The 20,609-nt window shown below is 34.1% G+C and overlaps 1 protein-coding gene across 4 annotated transcripts in view; it reads left to right on the forward strand.

Moving 5' to 3' along the window:
- Positions 1-20,609, forward strand: part of LOC140749899 (kinesin-like protein CG14535) — a 407,024-nt gene that overhangs the window by 244,638 nt on the left and 141,777 nt on the right. For 2 of the 4 annotated variants that reach the window (XM_073083139.1, XM_073083140.1), the window contains exon 1: positions 9,602-9,703. The exons of 1 other annotated variant lie outside the window; for it this stretch is intronic. Coding sequence is in view for 2 of the 3 variants with exons in the window: in XM_073083140.1 (XP_072939241.1) it covers positions 9,687-9,703 (17 nt within the window). In the remaining variant the exon portion in view is untranslated. Of the gene's footprint in view, positions 1-9,601; positions 9,724-20,609 lie in introns of those variants that run through there. One more of the 4 variants, XM_073083141.1, reaches the window with a different exon arrangement.

The raw sequence follows: 20,609 nt of genomic DNA on the forward strand, positions 1-20,609 counted from the left end.
ATTACAAAATCTTTGCAGATTTATAAAATAGACAATTTTTACACTTTTAACCTTTGAAATATTTCTTGTATCGTAGCTAATGTAGGCAGCCGCGTAGACGAAAACACAAAACCTAGACCCAGTCTAGGAACCCAAATTCACAATTTATATGTATGGCTCGCCAGGAACTAAACTCGGTACTCTTCGTGTCTCAAATCGCTCCAATGGCCGCTCCACCACGCGCGTTGCATAATAACTTAGTGCTTATATTTTAGTTGTGACTGGAGGGTTACAATTTGATGGCAGGAAGTTCATCACTCACTGTTTGCAATTCAAATCGTAATCTTCCTAGTCGTCATGAGAAATTTGGGTGCTTATTTTATTAACCGACTTCCCAAAGAAGAGAGGTTATCTATTCTACACGTATATATATATTTTTTTTATGGGTGTCCAGCGATTTTTTTGCGATGCTGTGACCGATCGTCATGATTCAAACACCATTGTATGCAGTTAGTTTCACAGGACACGCTGTTTACGCCGTTATCCAACGAAATATATTGAGCGCCGACTACAGAAATATGTATTTGAATTATTTTTTACTTTTATTTTTTTGTTGTTTTTTTAATGCTACCTTTTATCAATAACGGTTCAGGATCAGTTCTAAATATGTATAAATCACCTATTGTATCAAAAATCCAGAAGGTGTCTAAAATCAAACAGTTATTCGTAACATTTATTATTTCTTAAAAAAAACATTAAATGTGAATTGTTATAAGGCAAATTTGATTTCTTCAGAATCGTTTTCGATACTTATTAAAAATGACGTAAAACATAATGTAGCATAGCAGTATTTCCGTTCTCCACACATTCCTTCCCCGACTTAGCCTCCTCAGGGTGTGAGAATTTTTAGAATTCATATCTTAGTACCTACTCATCTACGCTATTTAAGGAATTTGGATGAATAATTTCATGCTTGAAGATTTTAGATCTAACACCCATTTTACGTTACGTAGATAACGTAACATAAAATCAGTGTTTTATTAGTATAAACAATTATTTAACATATAGTTATTATTAAGTATTGATCATATAATCGTAATATAAAAACATAAATAATAATTAACATCACGTTCGGAATCATATATATATCATGCCTATCATTAATGTCAACTTACATTTTTAATACCGTAAATATTTTTGTTAAAATGCTAATGTAGTTGTGAATTTTATTTTATGTTAAAAGGTTTAAATATAGATTTAGTTCAACGCTTGGAGCCGTGTTTAAACTTTACATTTAAAGGTATCCACGGTGATTAGGTACTTGTTAGATCGTAGCCTAGAAAGGATACGAGAGTACTATTAAACTTTCAACAGATTTACTTCAATTGTATCCCCTAAAAATTGACTATGTCTGAGTTAAATGGAAATAAAAAAAATAAAAATATCTTACGTCGTCATCAACCTATACTGTCCCACTGCTGGATACGAGTCTCTGCGGGCCTCAGAATGGGAAAGATTGGGTTTACAAGGATAGTACGTGTTGGCAGACTTAAAGCCTTTACCTTTGAAAACATTTTTTAAATATATCTTAGGTATACAGGTTTCCTTAAGTTCCACAGTTTTCCACAGTTTCCACAGTTTCCACAGTTTCTTACACAAACATACTCGTATCTTTTATCGCTTATATTTTGCCCATCTCGGTCGCACAGCTCGTTGTAAACTATAGATATATTTAAGTGGTAGCACTTATCACATCGCCCCTAGAGTGTCACAAAATCCCGACGCATTTGTAACGAGTCCCGGATTATCGAGTGCCCCGGGCAAAAACAAGGACGGGATGCCCGGGAGCAAAACATGGCGTTCGGCGGACATAAATTTGCGACAATGATTCATGATTTGGAAAGTTTTTTGCTTGGATTTAATTGCATCTTTTGCCCCAGTTGTTCGAAACTTTCTTTTGCCACTTGCGGTCAAACTCTCTTTTACCGGTCGTATAGGGGAATCTAAAAGGTTCTATTTTGGTCACTGGAACAGCGTTTCAAATAAAGTTTCGGATAAAGTGCACTGAGTGGATTTTGTGGAGAATTATATTTATTTCACCAGTATTATATGAATAAGTGAAAAATGATATTTAGATCCTTCCAATATTATCTTTGGCACGTTTCAGACTATTTTTACTTTGCTAACTGTACAATGAATATGTAAAAGACATGTACAATTATTTTGTTTCCTAAAAAGAAGTCGTATAAGAATTAACCCAAAAAATATTGCGTTTTCAGTAAGCGGATTTATTTACCGACATAATATACCAGGAATCCATTTTAAAATGATCACATGCTCTTAAATTATGCACCTTCTTAAGCTAAAGGATAAGTTGTGTAAAACAGCCATAGGGGACGGAATGATGCATCAAGTGCTTGCACATCATGCTTACAATCTTTAAGATGTAATAAACTTTCTATGGGTTCGTAATTTATCATCTCTGATTCCTTTTAATTGCCCTCGTAAAACCATATTTTTAAAGTGCGATATCGACTTTCGTTTTTCATTTTTATTGATGCGATGTCATTACACCTTATTAAAATTCTTCATACTTACCAAGTTAAGAATAATCGCTGAATTCTTATTGTAAGCATATAAATAAAATAAAAATACATTAAGAAATAATACATCGTCAAGTGAAAGGGATTTATGTAATTAAAATCAAATTACTTATTTCTAAAGAAGGTAAATCCCTTTGTGGTACAATTCTAGAGTTATCGTCGCTACACCTATTTCCGGCTAATAACAGTAATAACAATTATAATATTTAAATATGTAATATTTTAATTTTATGAAAATTAATTTTCCATAAAAAGCATTTTTAAAAAAACGAAGAACTTAATACCAAATAGTATAATATTCCTAAGCTCTTCAAGTTTCGCATCAAATTGTTAGGTTCTTGAGTACCTACTCCGTAACCTATTTTCTAGCTGAGCTAATGCATTGACGGGGTCAATTGATTGGAAAAAGCGAGCGAAGCTTTTCCAAGTGGATAATCCTCTTCACTAATGTAATTAAAAAAAACTTTTCACTTCATTGTTTAAAGATTTTTTGAATGCTGCACCAAAATAGCTGTGATAGCAGCTGTGTTTCCGATGCTGTACTGATTTTAAAGATATCTTAAGACTGAAGTAAGCAAACGAGCATGCTGTCCACCTGATTGACTACCATGGTCCATGGTAGTCTATCAGGTGGTCGTATGGACTACTGTAACCAACTCCATATGGAACAAGTATTACTCGAACATGATCACATATTCGTTGGCTCAAGGACCAAGGTGGTTACGACCACCTTACATGTAATGAAACATCATGTAAGTCAAACAGCTTCCTTGTCCTTTCCCCGAAATAGGAGTTCTTCGTGCCAGAAATAGGTGAAGCAGGTTTTACCACTTATTCAAATATTTTCATATCTTTTTGATCTGGAATTGAATATGAAAGTCAATCAAGTAGGATGAGGACTCGAACGAGTAGTATTCATACCATAAAACTAGCATTAATACCATACTCGTGTTGTGCAAAACAAAACAGTTCCATGCAAGCAAATCAGCAAATGAAATAGCTAGACGCAAAGCACTGATTTGCGGAACGTTTTGAAATTATTCCGCCGGGCTATTTGCTGAGCCAAGCTGAGCTGCCTCATTGAGCTGCCGGTTTTCACGCCTCTGGCCACTATTCAAAACTGAAGCGACAAAACAGATAAATAGCGTCTTTGTGATTCATCCGAAATGTGGATGAACTATTCGAATATAACTTGTGATTGAAGTAATAAAGTAGCTTTTGATTTGTGGCGCACACGAATGTTAAGATGGCAATTAATCTTGTTTTTAGATTTTTTCTGTTCTTATCTTATAAATATAAGTTGGAACCGATTTGCACAAAAAAGTGGACATCATGAAGGAAATATGCTTTTTTTACAAAATTGAGTAGTAGAGTCTAGAGCATGCAGGGAGCGAACATTCGAATCTGTACGAGAAAGCATTAAAACAAAATATAATAATACTTTGAAATTTGTAACTTACTCGTAGAAAAAGTAGTATCATTTGTGTAAGATAGTTCCAAAAGTGACTGTGTGTTTTTTTGTTTCTTTTTAACCATCTCTCCCTCTATCTCTCTCTTTCTTTGTCATTCGTAATAAACATACTGAAGTAATAAAAACTGATGCAAAAACTTAACCACAATTCCTTATTACTTCTTCCACGTCCCAAACGATTGATATTAAACTGAGTGCCAAACGTAAACGCCACTACAGGGCAATTTCGAATTAAGCCGCCTCAGTTGGCACCGCCCTCGTGGCATTTGCCTTGTCATTTTCCTCAAGCCGTTTTTATTATTTCCTCCTGTCCTATACCTTGGATCTGTCATTTTGCCTACTCGTCTTTATACCAATTTGGTAAAGTAAAAATAAGACACGAGGCAAAGGTACTCGGAACATCAAAAATGAATATCAAATTATCTGCTAATAATTGGATAAATTCTTGATATTTTTATTAAGATAAGTATTACTCGTACTAATGAATATTGTTACAACTGTAAGTTCAATTACTAGGTTCATATTGAATCAGACGTTCAAGTAGTCAATTTCAAGTACAAAGTTGAAGTTGAAAGTTCGTATCACAGGCATACATTTAGTATTCTAGAGTAATTAATTAATTCAGTAGTAAGTTCATATTGGAAGCCGGCAATAGATTGGCAGCTCCGCTGAAGTTACAAAATCGCGTTGTGGTGACTACTTTCCATCACATAGCCCTACTTATTGTTAGCTTTGCTATAAAAAAAGAAATGATATTATATATCACATTATATGTATGATAAAAACTATAGCACCGAAACTTAGAAGCACAAGATTTCTTGAATTTAACACCAATATGTTTAAATCATAATGTTTTAATATTCCCGTGCAAAGCAATGAAATGATAATACACTTACCAAGTTATTTCATTTGAGACTAATAGCTATTACTTTGCGGATAAAACGGTGCCAAAAGCGCCACTAATGCCACAATTATATTAAAAGTGATGAGTGATCTCGCGATAAAAGCTCCGAAAGAGGTTTCAGGGTGATCCATCTTTATTTCGTTACATTCGTCGCAGCCACCGCTGACAAGTCACAAATTGATGGATCTCTGAAAATCATGGAATCTGAGTACTAGTCGTTCTGCTATTTTAAAAATTTCAACATATATATTGCTGCTTCTTTTGATTTTGTCTGTGTCCACATATTTAGAATTTGGAATATCACTGATTCTGTGTTGTAACAATGTTGAAATCTTCATAAAGGGCAAAATTATTTCTTTAAAAGTTATCATCTTTCTTTTATTAGTGTTCATTTATTATACATTTATTATTAACTTCCTATTTTGTTTAACCACAACAAATGCTTTATTAAATTAGCTTGAGTATTTGTTAGTTGTTGTAGTTGAGACATTTTAGAAATTTAATTATTTTTTTAATTAAAATAATTAAATTTAATTTATTAATGTAATGAAACCTTTATATCTATTATTGTAGTCACTATACGAAGTACGTTTATTGATAAACGCATTTCTATGTCTGCTTTTCCTACCTGCTTTTAACCCCAGCATTTATTCGTATCAACACATATGGTGTTTTTAAAACTGTTTCCTAATTCTCTTGCAACTTTACACGCAATTTCCATTTTGGGGGAGAATTTAAACCTTGCTATTAAAAGATCCCGAGTTAACCCACCTGTTTCACCTCGAACGGAAAGAGGAAAGGAAATAAATCGATGAATAGAAAACTAATTACGCTATTTGGGAGAATATAGCAAACATATAACCTTTGCCATATATAAACTGAGTTAAGGTACATGGAGAAAGTAAAAATGAACTTATTTCATAGACAATATTATAATACTCGTAAATCAATGCTTATATTTAAAAGTATGTAGATATTAAAAGCACGTTATTTACGTATTGTGCTATTTAATAAAATGAAGATCATATGTAGCATAAGGAATAAATTAGAATTTGGTAGCTTTACTACTTATTTGGTAAGGATAGAACAGGTTCCTTAATCCCAACGTTTTTCGCCCGTGATAATCCGTCGACGAATGAAACAGTCAATTAAAGTGTACGTAGCTACGAAATTGCATTGCTTGATGGAAAATCATAAATGCTAAACTATGAAAGGGCTAAAAGTTCAGCTTAAATATACTTATTTTGATTTTTACATTCCTTTCTTTACAAAATATATTTATTAATTTCAATTCGTTTTATAATACAGTTACTAACATTTGCTTAGCTTTAGCTGACTAGCTAAAGTTAAAACATTGACCAATGGTCCTTGACCTTTATTATGACCAGCCCCTCGTATATCTTGTTAAATAGTTTTGGCTGTGATACTTGTTTTTGCTTCGAAATAAACTTAAATATAAAGTCCACCGCTAAGTGATTTCGTTTCATAAATATTGTATAAACTCCACATTCCACCCTAAAGTTAGTAAATATGGTTCCATTCATACTTTCGCGTGCCTACCGTCCACGTCCATAAATCGAACGTTCCCACGAGTCAAGAGATCTTATTACTGGGGCGGACGCATCTTGCATCACCCCACCTACTACTTTTGCCAATTTATTATACTGTTCTTTAACTAAAACACTTACTATTTTCACCCTTACTTCTTTTGTAACAAGGAGATGCTCAACTTTTGGAGCTCCAAAATTATGTTTGGAAATATAAAAATCAGTTACAAGTTGGAATGACGTGCCAGTACATTACGAAGGTCCTATCCCTCAGCGCTTAGGGCACGTATTAAATGGTTCAGTGGACAGGTAAATATTATAATGCAAACAAATTTAACTGACTTTAATGCGCCATTGCTGTTTATGTTAGGGGAGTTTTGAAGGGTGATGTCCGCTTTGAAACAATGATCGCTCTACCATTCATATTTAGATGCCCTTGGAGAGTTCTTATTATTTGATGTTGTTAATGAAAATAAGAAATTATTTTTCTAAATATCTACTCTTCTATGAAAGTTATAATTACATTACATTTGATTTTGTTATATTTTTCGATTATCGTAATCTCGTAAAATACCCATAGTCTGCCATGCTAGTTAATTGTATTTTTAATAATTCATTAGCTCAACATAATCACTTTCATTATTGTTAATGTTACATCAATTACGTATTAAGCTTTTTCATGTTTATATGTATTATTATTAATAACACATATAAACATGAAAAAGCTTAATACTTTATATAATAATTTATTATACTACAGCTTATTATTAAAATAAAATGAATAGATTTCTAGCTCAATTAAATAATCTACTGGTATATTATTTTAAAGACTAATCTTAATAAGTGCCTGATATAAACCCTTTACACCATAACTCAGCTAACCATCTGTTTTCTCCCATAACGTTTTCCATTGTCATTGTTTACCAAAACCGGCGTATAAGATAACAAAAGCGAGGTTTAATGGTGCAATAATTGGTAACAGATCCCCATGCTTCCAGCATCCAGTCAATTATGTTCCAGGTGTCACCAGTGTGCTTTGTCGTGTCTTTCACCTGCCAGATCTCATCGATGCAGGCGAAATTATCGAAACCATTGAATTTGTTGGATTTCGCTCTAATTTCTGTCAACGTGGTGTTGCCCTAATATGTCCGTTGTGACTGCTTGATTTATAGATTTAAGTATGTATGGGACAAACAAAAGAAGTAGTGTAATAGTTGGAAGAAAAGTTTGACTTACTGAAATGATTAGCTTTAACTTAGACAAATAAACTTATAACTTCAGACTTACATTAAGTTTAAGTGAATTAATGGTACGCGTTTTTATTAGTCTAAGTTAACGATATTAAGTCATTCTATACATTTACTAGCTGACCCGGCAAACGTTGTGTTGCCATATAGATAAAAAAGTGTTAAGGGTGAACAACCCTTATCCTAGACCTAGACCTATCCTAGGCCTACTGATTATGCATATAAAATTTATTTAGTGAAAATCGGTAAAGCCGTTTTGGAGGAGTACGGTAACTAATATTGTGACACGAGAATTTTATATATAAGATTTTCGGCCTACCTAAATATACATATAATTATTATAACAAGTGCAATGATAGCCTAGTGGTTAAGAAACGCGGCCTCTCGATCGAGGGGTCCGAGGTTCAAATCCCAGGGCACGCACCTCTGATTTTCAAATAAATGTGCGTATTACAAATTAATTATCACTTGCTTAAACGGTGAAGGAAAACATCGTGAGGAAACCTGCATACCTAAGAGATATATAAAAAAAAAAAAAAAAAAAATCTTAAGGGTATGTGAAGTCTACCAATACGCACTTGGCCAGCGCGGTGGACTATGGCCTAATCCTTCTCATTCTGAGAGGAGACCCGTGCCCAGCAGTGGGACAGTAATGGGTTGATGATGATTATAACAAAGTAATAAATTTCCCTGTACATGGAAAAATATTTAGATACTCGAACATCATAATAGATTTTAATAGATTTTTAATGCAATAGAAATTTTAACATCTATTATTATTTCCTAGTACTCATTCATCTAAATTATCATTTTGTAAAGTGCAAAGTCACCCTAAGTACACTCACTATTTTTTGTTTCTTTGAAGCAAAGCAATTGTTTTTCACTTTTTCTTGACAAAGAAGGCAAGAATAATTCGACTAATTGTGGATTTCGGTGGTGATTTGAGCTGGGCGGAGTAATTAGAGATGGGCCGCCACTCGGACAAACAATTTCCTCTATTAATTAAAGGGAAGAAGAGACCTGGAGTTGGGACTCATTTGGAATTTCGGGGCCCTCTTTCGCCTTTTGAGGCCCCCCTCATTTGCAATCCTTTATCGCTGTGCTCCTTTCCGATTTAAAGGTTCTTTGATGACAATACAAATCTCTACTTAGTATATAGTTTAATTGGATTCCGTATTTTTGTTTGGCTTTGGTTCATTGCAAAGTTCTCGATTACTTCAAACAATTATAATATTGAATTGCAAAGCCAAAGTGTTTTTTGAAATGAAATACAAAAAGGTTTTGCTACAAGTACCTAAAGTGAAAAATATAACATTTTTATACTATGTACCTTTACATATGTAGCAGAAATCAGATTTTTGAAGATTTAGGTAAACTTTTACCATATCATAATACCATCTATACCCTTTCCGCTAAAACCGAAATTCACAACTGTGAGTAAAAATAAAAAACTAAAAATAAACTTTATTTATATATTTAAGATTCACCATCTCTCTATACAATATTTAAATATTATAAACAATGAATAATATACAGTAAACTATTATAATGAACAGATATTCATTTCTAGAAATATATAATTACGTCTAAAGTGATTGCTTATTACAATTATCTTACTTTTACAGTACATCTGTAAATATCAACTATACTCTAAACTCGTATACAACTGGTTTTCCATAAGATACCACTAATCCTAACACCAGCTGACAGTAGAACTACAAAAAAAGAAAAAAGAAAAGTCGGATGCTTCCGGAAAACGCAGCGCAATTTCCACATTGTCGATCCGGCCTACCAGGCGATCAGCGCAGAGATGCACTAGGCTAGACGATCTGAACTTCAGCTCAGTAGCGCGTCGACCGCGGCGGGCGACGCACGTGTTGCCAGTTAACGTGTACGTTACGTGTAGTGAAGTGTGGTATATAGTGTTTCGTTTCAATGCAAGATTATTTAAGGTTTGTGTCTGCTTAATGTGGTATGTTTGATATTGAATTTCAATTTTTGTGAAAAATAATTTATTTTTCGTAATTATGTAGAGTATTTTTAAATTAATTATATTTTATTTTTAATATTGATTTGACTTGGGTATTTTTTTAGTGTTTTTTTTTATTTTTATACGGTACCAAAACAAATTTGAATTGAAAAAAATAAGACGCGAAAACCAAATTCTGTCGTTTCCACGTGCCTTCTTCATTCCACTTTACTATGAAATAAATAAAAACAAGATTATAAAAAATACGAAAAATTGAGATAATGTTACTAAAAATGTTTATAACACCTGAATCACATGAACAACTGCAACATCTTAAAATGTTATTACGCTTTAAACGATATTATTGAACATTTTAGCAGTGGTTAGCAACATTTGGTTAAAATATTCAGTTCCGGATACAGCGTGTCGTCCACGCTTGCATACCGGTAAAAACTGTGATACACGGCACACAGTGATAAGGCGGTATGTTACAGTATTTTACATGAAAATACCTGTAAATGTAACTGTATCTAAATATTTTCAAATGTGGATTTTAGTTTAAATTTGTAATTTATAAACGGTATTCTAAAAGTCTGAATCAACGCCAAAATGCAGAGATTGATTTAAATAATATAGTATACTTGTAACTAAGTCTAACATCCTCCTTTTTGAAGTCAGTGATAAAGCATATAACGTGTTTTTAACATATCATATTTTTTTAGTTGTAAGTGAAATGGGGTAGCATTCCAACGGATATAATCTTATATCTAGATTCTATTGACATACTATCTATATCATCTGTAATTAACGATAAATAGAAGCAAATTCTAATCTTAGGTAAGCTGCTACCATAATGACCAAGTTAAAAGCCACAAAAAAGCCTTACCACACCCATCAAACCAGAATACAGGAGCGCTCAATGCTGTTAAAAGCAGAAATAGTTAACCCTTCGTCCTGCAATAATTACATATTTAGCTAAGAACTAAGAAAATAATTAAAATATTTTATGAATATCATTATAACTTTATTGATTGTTGTCGAATGTAACATCATCTCAATATTAATTTATATAGGGATTTTTAAATATGAGGTATCGCTGGATTTGTCTTTATTATAGGAGTGCAATAGGCTATATTTTCAAGTAGTCAGGTTTTCTTTTTATTATAACTCTCTAGTTTATTTTTGATCTGCGTCGAACTACATTACTGTGCTCACAGAATAGTGTACCTATATATTACGAAGTGCTGTATACAGTGTACGGAGTCACGGGCGGAAACTAGTCAAACTAGACCCTTTACGCCGTCCACACGTCACATGGAGCATCGACAAACTAATCAGCCTAAAACCCTCGGCACGAGATCAATCATTTGATGAAGTACCCTTCAATCGGTCAAATTTAGAATTTTTCGTCAGCTTTTAGATAGGCATGCATTCAAACAAATAATGAAAAAGTGCTTTGAACGAAAATAGTTTTATTTTACGTATTCTTAAAGAAAGGTTATGTAGAAATGTGAAATTCCTTTTTGGGACACTATTAAAGTTTTTTGAGTTATATTCAGCGTTTTAAAAATTGCAGAGATTCGATTTAAAGGGTGTGTTAAGGCCGATTAGTTTTTCGTCTTCTAAATTACTTTAGTTATGTACTAACAACACTTATTATTATAAATCCATCCAATTTTTGCCTAAAAAAGATCATATGCTATGCATGCTAAGATAGCAGACATTGCTATATTTCGATCCTAGGTAGGAAGATAGATTACTAATAACGGAGATTATAAATGTCCTACGTCACTAAGCACTGAACAACTAGAAGGCAGGTAAAAAAAAGGATATAATTATTTCAATCATACTTAGATATTTGTTTGTTTAGCCCTCACAACCAAGCTAGAGCTAAGAGGCCCACGCCTAAAACATTAAAGATGATATAAGTAATCTGCTTTACTACCCTCTTTAGTTCAAAATAAAGCTCAAATACCGTTCCTACGTCGGAATTCTCCCTTTGAAAGCGCCTCGTTTCATAGCATAGTTAGTAGGTAATCTAGTTTAGGTACTGGTTAAGCGTGTGCTAACAATGTAGTTAGCTGAACAAAATGTTTGTAGGAAACAAATTATAACTTGTTTCCATAGAGAAACAAATGCAAAATAGCATGTAATCAAAAATAGGAGTTTTTATGTAAGTTTTTATTTTGCTTATTATTTTGGACAATAAGCATGAGGCAAAATACTTGCAGTATTGAATTGCTAATAACAGCAGTATTAAGCGCTACTGTGTTCTGGTTTGAAGGATGTGTTAAGGGAGCCATTTTCGAGGCATTCCAGCTCAGTCCTCAGGCGTAATGGTTGTAGACCTCCAATCGTGTACCGTTGATTACACACACCATGAGGTGGACTTGCTCGTCTGCTATTTTTATGTTCTAAAAAAATAATCTTATAATACGGACGTCATAGAAATATATAGCCATCAATCTTATATAAAAACTACGTCATATCCGTTCAGTAGTTTCTAAAATTAGCCAGTGACTATCGGCTATCCTTAAAAGCATAGAGGAATAATGTTTAAAAAGATTGATGCGCACATTAGTTACGTTTTGTATTGATTGATGTATACAAATGGTATACAAAGTTAAGCACTGTTGGGCGCGGTCGGTACTTAGATGACCTGTGGCTTCAAATTTTATTCCCACTTGCATAAATTTCATGTCCGTAGTATGGACGGCATGGGTGATAGATGGGTGACCGCGGAATTTGATATTTTATTTGTTCTTTAGAGGACACGTTATACCGTCGGTTCATGCAGTCCCATTTCCCATTATTGAATAGCACTTACCAAACCTTGTTGGAGGCCTTATCTTGTTTAAACCCATTCCACGGAGACTGACAGCTAAATCATACCTTCCTTCACAATGTACCAGTGTAATGGAATATGATCCAGGCTTCCCCAAGTATTGAAGAAATAATCATGCCTTACCGTAGAATAAAAAAAAATGTTTTTCTGTAGCTTTGAAAGTTATGAAGGTGGTAGAACCCTTTGTGGTTAAACTCCGGCGGCACCACCACCACACCTATTTTTGCCTAATAACAGCAGTGTTAGGCGCTGCTGTGTTCCGGTTTGAAGGGTGTGGTAAGGGAAACAGACTTTTCCGAAGCGCTCCAGCTTAGTCCTCAGGGGTAGCGGCGCATCTGTGGCCGACCTCAGGCAGTAATATCTAATCCTATCTGGGGTTGATTACAGATGTCCATGGGCGGCAGTAGCCACTTACCATCAGGTGGACTGCATACTCGCGCGGTACTCCTATATTATAAAATTATAAAAAAATAAAGTGCCATTTACTTTCAACTAAAGACAGACAGTTCAATTTTGCTTACATACATAGATAGAAATCTAGTATTCAGTTACACGGAACTCCACTCAAGATTGTTGAGTCTTGCCAAATGGGTTAAGTAGTGGACATTAGGACAAAAGTCTTGCTCATATTACATTTCTGAGCAAATGTTCTGCTTCTTACAGAATGGTGTTACATATTTTTTATTTCTTTTATGAAATTGAAAATGAACATGCACTTTATGGTATGATCTGTTTTGCGTCTTGACATACGTATTTTACGTAATTAAATGTAAAGAGCATTTAAGAGCATCTTTCCTGTCACGTATGGCAGGAAAAGTATGTACTTTTTCTGCCATACGTGCTATCATGCATGTGCAAAAAAATTGCGGCGACATTTACGCACGCATGTGTGTATATAGATCCGCGTGACTGGAAAGATGTCCTTAGCCCTATCGGCGTCTCACTATAGACATGCGTTGCTCCTAGTCTTTGAGTACCAAGTTAAAATGTTTCTAAAAAGTCCTACTTACTACATCCAGAACACAACAGCTTTACACTGATGTTAGGCTGCAATGTGGGTATAAATAGTGTCACCGTAAATGAATATAAAGGTTCTTATCATCCATTAAAATACCCAATATAGATATTTAATACGACATAAGCACTCGCAATACCAAGATCTTTAAAAATTATTACGTACATCAAATACGAACGTACAATTATGTAGGGTTGTGAAATTCTTAATTAGATTGCAGTAGTTTGCAGTAAAACGCAATATATATCACATAAAAAGTAATTACCCTAACACTCTTGTTGAACATGAATATTTATTTTATGCACATTCACCGTTAAAGTTTCCTACTACATACATTAACAAGTTTTAAACTTATAGGTCATATCCATGAAACGTAGAATGGAAATGTTATGACCGCAAATATTTAAAATCGAAAAATAGGTGATAGGTGTGTGAAACATTGTCCCTGTAGTTCCGGGACTAGAATAGGGCTACTGTATCCCCTGTCTGTCGTAAGAGGCGACTAAAACTGGGCTTTCGGGGTTGCGGGCGGCAAGAGTGGGAGCTCGAACCGTCCAGAAAGCGAACCCGGGAAGGACGGCAGTATGTGTGGTCGCATACCGTCGTGAACACCAGATGGTGTGGTGAGTTTCAAGCTCACCTGGGCGGAGCCCGACGGGGCAACGCGCCAAGTTAACTCTTGCCGTCCGCAACCCCGGAAGAATAACGCCCTTTTAGTCGCCTCACATACACACATACCGTACCATACGTTGGTTTTAAAGTTTAGTACTCCTTCATACGAAGCAACCACAATTTGAATTTCAAGGTGTAGATAAAAAACCTCTTGAAGCTTATGTTATTAGTGTACTTCAACACATTTGCCATTAGAAAGTTCTCTAAGGCTTTATAAAATAAATAGGAAACTGAACTGAGTAAATACTATGAAGTATCTTTCATTTAAGCTTAGAGCTGGCCGAGAATTTCATTTTATTAAGCGCCTTAGCGTGAGAGCCTCCGCCTCTTTAGTGCAATATACTTATTTATAATGATTATAGAAATATTTAAGACCGTAGCTTAGGACATCTTGGATGAACCTAAATGGTTTAATAAAAGTTGTGGGTAAAAATAATGTTATGTAAGAAAATAATCTAAGAAAATTCTCATATGATATTTTAAAGATGCTTTTAATAGTGTACTGTTTTTAATGATTTTAAAATTTTGTTGATACAAAATTTAACCTGTATTTATATACAGATTTAACATTTTGTATGTAACTTTAGAAAAAAAAAGAAAACAAAAATGTTTATAAGCAGTTCATAACAAAAATGTCAAAATAAATGGTATCTAGCTAATTTAAGTATCTCAGCTGTTTTTAAAGTATATGGAATATTTTTTACACAGTATGACAAAGCTTCGTAATAACAATTTTCATCATAATTATAATAATTTCTTTGAAGAGGAAATTAAATTTTTTCATAGTTATGTAAACCGCACTTTGACTCATTTATATTCGAGGATTTTACGAAAAAAATACACGAGTACATTACACCAACTAAAAATGTAATAAATCGGAGAGAATCGAACATGAACAAATAAATTCACGTATTTATTCTTATTGTTTTTACATAAAATGCTCTTTTACTCACATTGTAATCTCCTTTTATGTAACACATACGTGTACAATTACTGTAAGTGCTAAAGCCCCCATGAAACGTGGCAATGCAATAAAATTAAAAACGAATATAAAGTGGCGTATAAAAGTAAATGCAGAAAACGGATCGCATTTTACATTAGCAGGCATCAACATTACTGGGCATCGTGTTACCCACTGCTGGGCAAAGATATTATTACAAAATCACAAAATTATTACTGTAGTGTCAAAAAGTTCAATTAATTCGATCGCTACAGTTAGTAAAGAAAATATTCGTACATGAGCCGTTTCAAGAAGATACAGTCGCTCGCTCAGAAGATACAGTATGTATCTCTGATAACAAAGGATCATTTGTACTTATTGCCACAACAGTATTCCCTATATCGTAAATTGTGTGCCTTGTATCGGCACAAAATGGTAGCATAGCTAAAATAATATTGCTATTTCATAAAAAATATAATGACTAATTACGCTCCATATTTTTAAAACATATTGTTCATCATACATAAAGCAATTGAAATAGGAACACTGTTATACAAAGTCCTAGCAAGTGACCTAAAAGAGTATAAATTTCAATTGATTACAGCCAATTTCACGTAATAGAGACAATATAAAAACAAAATAAACAAGCGATCAAAGGCGCTATCACGATATATTTCGTATCGTTCAAAGCAAACAAAACAAAACTACCAAACTAATTAATTGTAGGAGCTAACTATGTAAATGAACGTAGTAAACCACCCTGCATGTAGTAGAAACTTGCGATACGCACGGACGGATTATTTGTCAAACGAATTTAATGTTACAATAGAGAGCAAATGTTACAGTAGAATCAGGTAACAAATTAATGATACATCGAAATCGGTGAAGAAATGTAAGTTTAAAATTAATGTGACAGTGGAATCAACTGCCAACAGTGGTCCAAAACAAATCTAATATTACCTTGGGTTGATTAATGATGCCCATAGGCGGCAGTAGCCACTTACCATTAGGTAAACTGCAATGTCATCTGCTACTCTTATATTATAAAAAAAAATCAACGAATGTTACAACTAAATAAGATAACAAATTAATGTTACAATAGAATCACAATTTTGAATGTTACAATTTTGAAGGTGGTAGAACCCTTTGTGGTTCGACTCCGGCGGCACCACCGCCACACCTAATAACAGCAGTGTTAGGCGCTGCTGTGTTCCGGTTTGAAGGGTGTGGTAAGGGAGACAGACTTTTCCGAGGCGTTCCAGCTTAGTCCTCAAGGGTAGCGGCGCATCTGTGGCCGACCTCAGGTAGGAATATCTAATCCTATCTGGGGTTGATTACAGATGTCCATGGGCGGCAGTAGTCACTTACCATCAGGTGGACTGCATGCTCGTCTGCTACTCTTATATTAATAAAAAAAAAACAGTTAATGGCGACCCACGTAGTTTACACTATCATTAGTTACGTTATCGATGTACACTGCAACAGGCTCTATATTCGTTCACAGGCAAACAACAAAATTACCACTATACGACACAAACGGAAATATAAATTAGGGTGGAACTGAAAGCACATTATTTAATTAAAAAAAGTGTTAATATTCTTAGCATTCTTAAAGACACCTAGCAATAAAGAGAGGCTTATCGAGTTCAATAGTATGTTAAAAATACAAATCTTACACACGACCCATTTCGCTTTACACATGGTACAAAACTGTTTATAACATGCTATAAACATCAATATATTCGCGTAAAACAAGTATTAGAAATGCTAAAACAAGTATAAGAAGCGCTATGAAAATATATTAAAAAAAAATTTTTAACAAAAAATACAACCGACTTCTATGTCACTACAAAGTAAAAAATAATTCAAATAAATGTTGGTTTAGTACATATTTCTGAAGTCGGCGCTCATATTAGATACGCTGTTGACATCGTTATCCAACGAAATATATTGATACGCTCATATTAGATACGCTGTTGACATCGTTATCCAACGAAATATATTGAGCGCCGACTTCAGAAATATGTACTAAACCAACATTTATTTGAATTATTTTTTACTTTGTAGTGACATAGAAGTCGGTTGTATTTTTTGTTAAAAATTTTTTTTCACCCTTTTTAGTGATGACATAATAACATTTATATTAATACAATATAAAATTGTATAAACGAGATCACGAATTAAGGTAAGGTCTGAATTTACATTGATTGGAACCGCCCGCTCGCAGGGCGCTGCCGCGCCCTGCTCGCTTAGTTTTATATTGTCTTATATGTTCCAACCTAACCTAACTAAATAGTCAATGATGAACTGGCTTTGCAATTTCATTAGAACCTACAGCAAATATCTTCAAACACAACTCAATTATTCCCATTGGTTGAGGAGTTACATATTTTGTCTCCGAGCCACATTATCAGATCCTCAAATAGTCAATGATAAACTGGCCTCGCAATTTCATTAGAACCTACACCAAATATCTTCAAACACAAGTCAATTATTCCCATCGGTTGAGGAGTTACATATTTTGACTCCGAGCCACATTATCAGACCCTTAAATAGTCAAAGATAAACTGGTTTTTCAATTTCATTAGAACCTACACCAAATATCTTCAAACACAACTCAATTATTCCCATCGGTTGAGGAGTTACATATTTTGTCTCCGAGCCACATTAGCAGACCCTTAAATAGTCAATGATGAACTGGCTTTGTAATTTCATTAGAACCTACACCAAATATCTTCAAACACAACTCAATTATTCCCATCGGTTGAGGAGTTACATATTTTGACTCCGAGCCACATTATCAGACCCTTAAATAGTCAATGATGAACTGGCTTTGTAATTTCATTAGAACGTACATCAAATATCTTCAAACACAACTCCATTATTCCCATCGGTTGAGGAGTTACATATTTTGACTCCGAGCCACATTATCAGACCCTTAAATAGTCAAAGATAAACTGGTTTTTCAATTTCATTAGAACCTACACCAAATATCTTCAAACAAAACTCAATTATACCCATCAGTTGAGGAGTTACATATTTTGCCTCCAGAACCCACTCTGATCCTCATCATATTTAAATGGGACCAACTTGTAGCAATTGTCCACACACGAAATTAAAGGCATTAAAATAGGTTCATAAACGGCGAAGTTATGGCTGTTATATTTACATGGGTGGAGGAGTTCCCCTCTTTTTCTCCAGAACCAATCGATGGATCCTAACCATATTTAAATGGGACCAACTCGCAGCTCGTCTCTACACAATAAAAAAAGAATTATTAAAATCGGTCCACTAACGGCGGAGTAATTGCTGTACATACATAAAAAAAAAAAAAAAAAAAAAAAAAAAAAAGATACCGGCCGAATTGATAACCTCCTCCTTTTTGAAGTCGGTTAAAAAGGATCATTCCTACATCACCAAATCAAGAGAAAAATGAATTCGACTACGATACTCTGTATCGGTATTAAAAACGGTCAAACAACGAATAGCGTTAACGTAAAAACGGTTTACAACATGCTATAAACTCCAACATATTAACCATGAAACAAGTATTAGATTGGAAGAAGCATCCTATCTGCATAGCCGTGTGTATCGCGTGCAATAAACGCGATCGTCCAACAACATACGCTAATGAAATTTATAATCCATAAAACCGGGGAGCGTAACCGTTGTTTTATAAAGTGTAATAATCATAAAACCACACTGCTATCGGACATACGAATACGGGGCATGGTCCTAAACCGAATGAGAGCCGAGGGTATGCTTCGATTTCATAGAATACTCGTAACGTTTGGGTAAAGTGTAAAGTAAGCGATGGGTTTGTGGTTTGGAATTTGGTGCTCGATCAGTTGGGTGTCTGAGGTTCGAAACTGGTTGAGTTATGTGCGTATTAGAAATGAATTATCAGTTTTTCAAACGATGAAGGAACACACCGTGAGTAAAGCTACATAACTGAAAGTTCTTCAATAAAGTTCTCAAATATGTATGAAGTATCGGTAGACTTCACAGGTCGGTACCTGTACTAGGCCATCATGGCTTAATATACGTTAAATCCTCTCATTCAAAGAGATGTTGTAGCGCTGGAACAGTAAGGTTAACTACCAAATATAAATATGTTAAAGACTACTTTAAATAAAGTAGTCTTCTATCCAAGGCGATTTTATTCGATTTTATGCTATAACTTGTATGTTATAATTTCACTGCATAAATTATAGCAGATAATTTATTAAATATTCTTTCTGGAAATTACCAGTAGAATAAACCTTGTGTTACTTTCTAATTTAACAGAATTGTCATTACTTCAGATAATACTTCATCTTAAAAAGATCAAATTACGCAACAAACACCCCAGATTTAACACCCATCCCCAAATAAATCGACTAGCTCAAAATTTTGATAGCGTCCACCTAATTCATAAATTAATTAAACTTGCCCGGGGCAGAGGAGGCCGTCATTTGTAATGATAAGCAGGGTTCATTAGGATTCACCCCTGACCCCCGCTCAGCGTTGCAGATTTGCGTGTCTCTACATTCTAGTGATGATTTGCGTAATGCGTAATACTCTACATTCTAGTTATTATTTATGTAATACTCTATATATTAAAGCATAACACTTAACATATTTAAATGCGTAGTACTTTAATTTTTTTTAGTAATCTGATTTAACAAACGAGACTAGACTCCCTGTTATTTTAAGTCATCCCTTCTTTAACTCCTCATCCTAAGGTTGTCTGGAAGAGATCGCTGTCTTAGCCATAAGACCGCCTTTTATATCGTCCATAATTGTATGTTTTATTTTGTTTTGTTCTTTTGGTACAATAAACAATATTATTATTATTATTACTAGCTGATACTAGCTACCATCTATTGATACAATCAACCCCAAATAGGTTACAAGTCTGAAATAAGCTAGTCATTCTGTGTTGCTAAGACTAAGTTGGAATGCTTTTCTCTCAAGTCTCTTTTTTGCATTTTAAATAAGAATGAAGCACTTTAATCCAGAAATAACTGGCGACAGTACCTCCCCATTCGATCCAAAATATACTCTATTACCTTAAAAGCTATCATTTCTGTAATATTCTGTAATAATAATATCTATTTTATACAAGTAACTTGCAAAATTGTGTGAGGTTTTCATAAGCAACCTGTTTTTCCTACTTTTGACATAACTTACATTACATTTAATACATATAACATAATGAAAACAAAAGTAATGAACACAACACAGTAACCTAAAAAAGTGAGAAATTAGGGGATGAAATGAAAGCTTATTCCGGCGTGAGCCGTAATTTGTAATAGTAAGCCCGAGTCATTAAGATGTACCGGGCCGGGAGGTCACTGCAGATTACATAGTGATATCTTATTCAGTATATTATTTATACACTGTGCACTTAAAAAAATGAGTTGAATAAATATTAG

Source organism: Epargyreus clarus, unplaced genomic scaffold, assembly GCF_041222505.1.
Source record: "Epargyreus clarus isolate Ecla_fem2 unplaced genomic scaffold, WU_Ecla_fem_2.2 ptg000018l, whole genome shotgun sequence".
In the NCBI taxonomy this organism is placed as follows: Eukaryota; Metazoa; Arthropoda; class Insecta; order Lepidoptera; family Hesperiidae; genus Epargyreus; species Epargyreus clarus.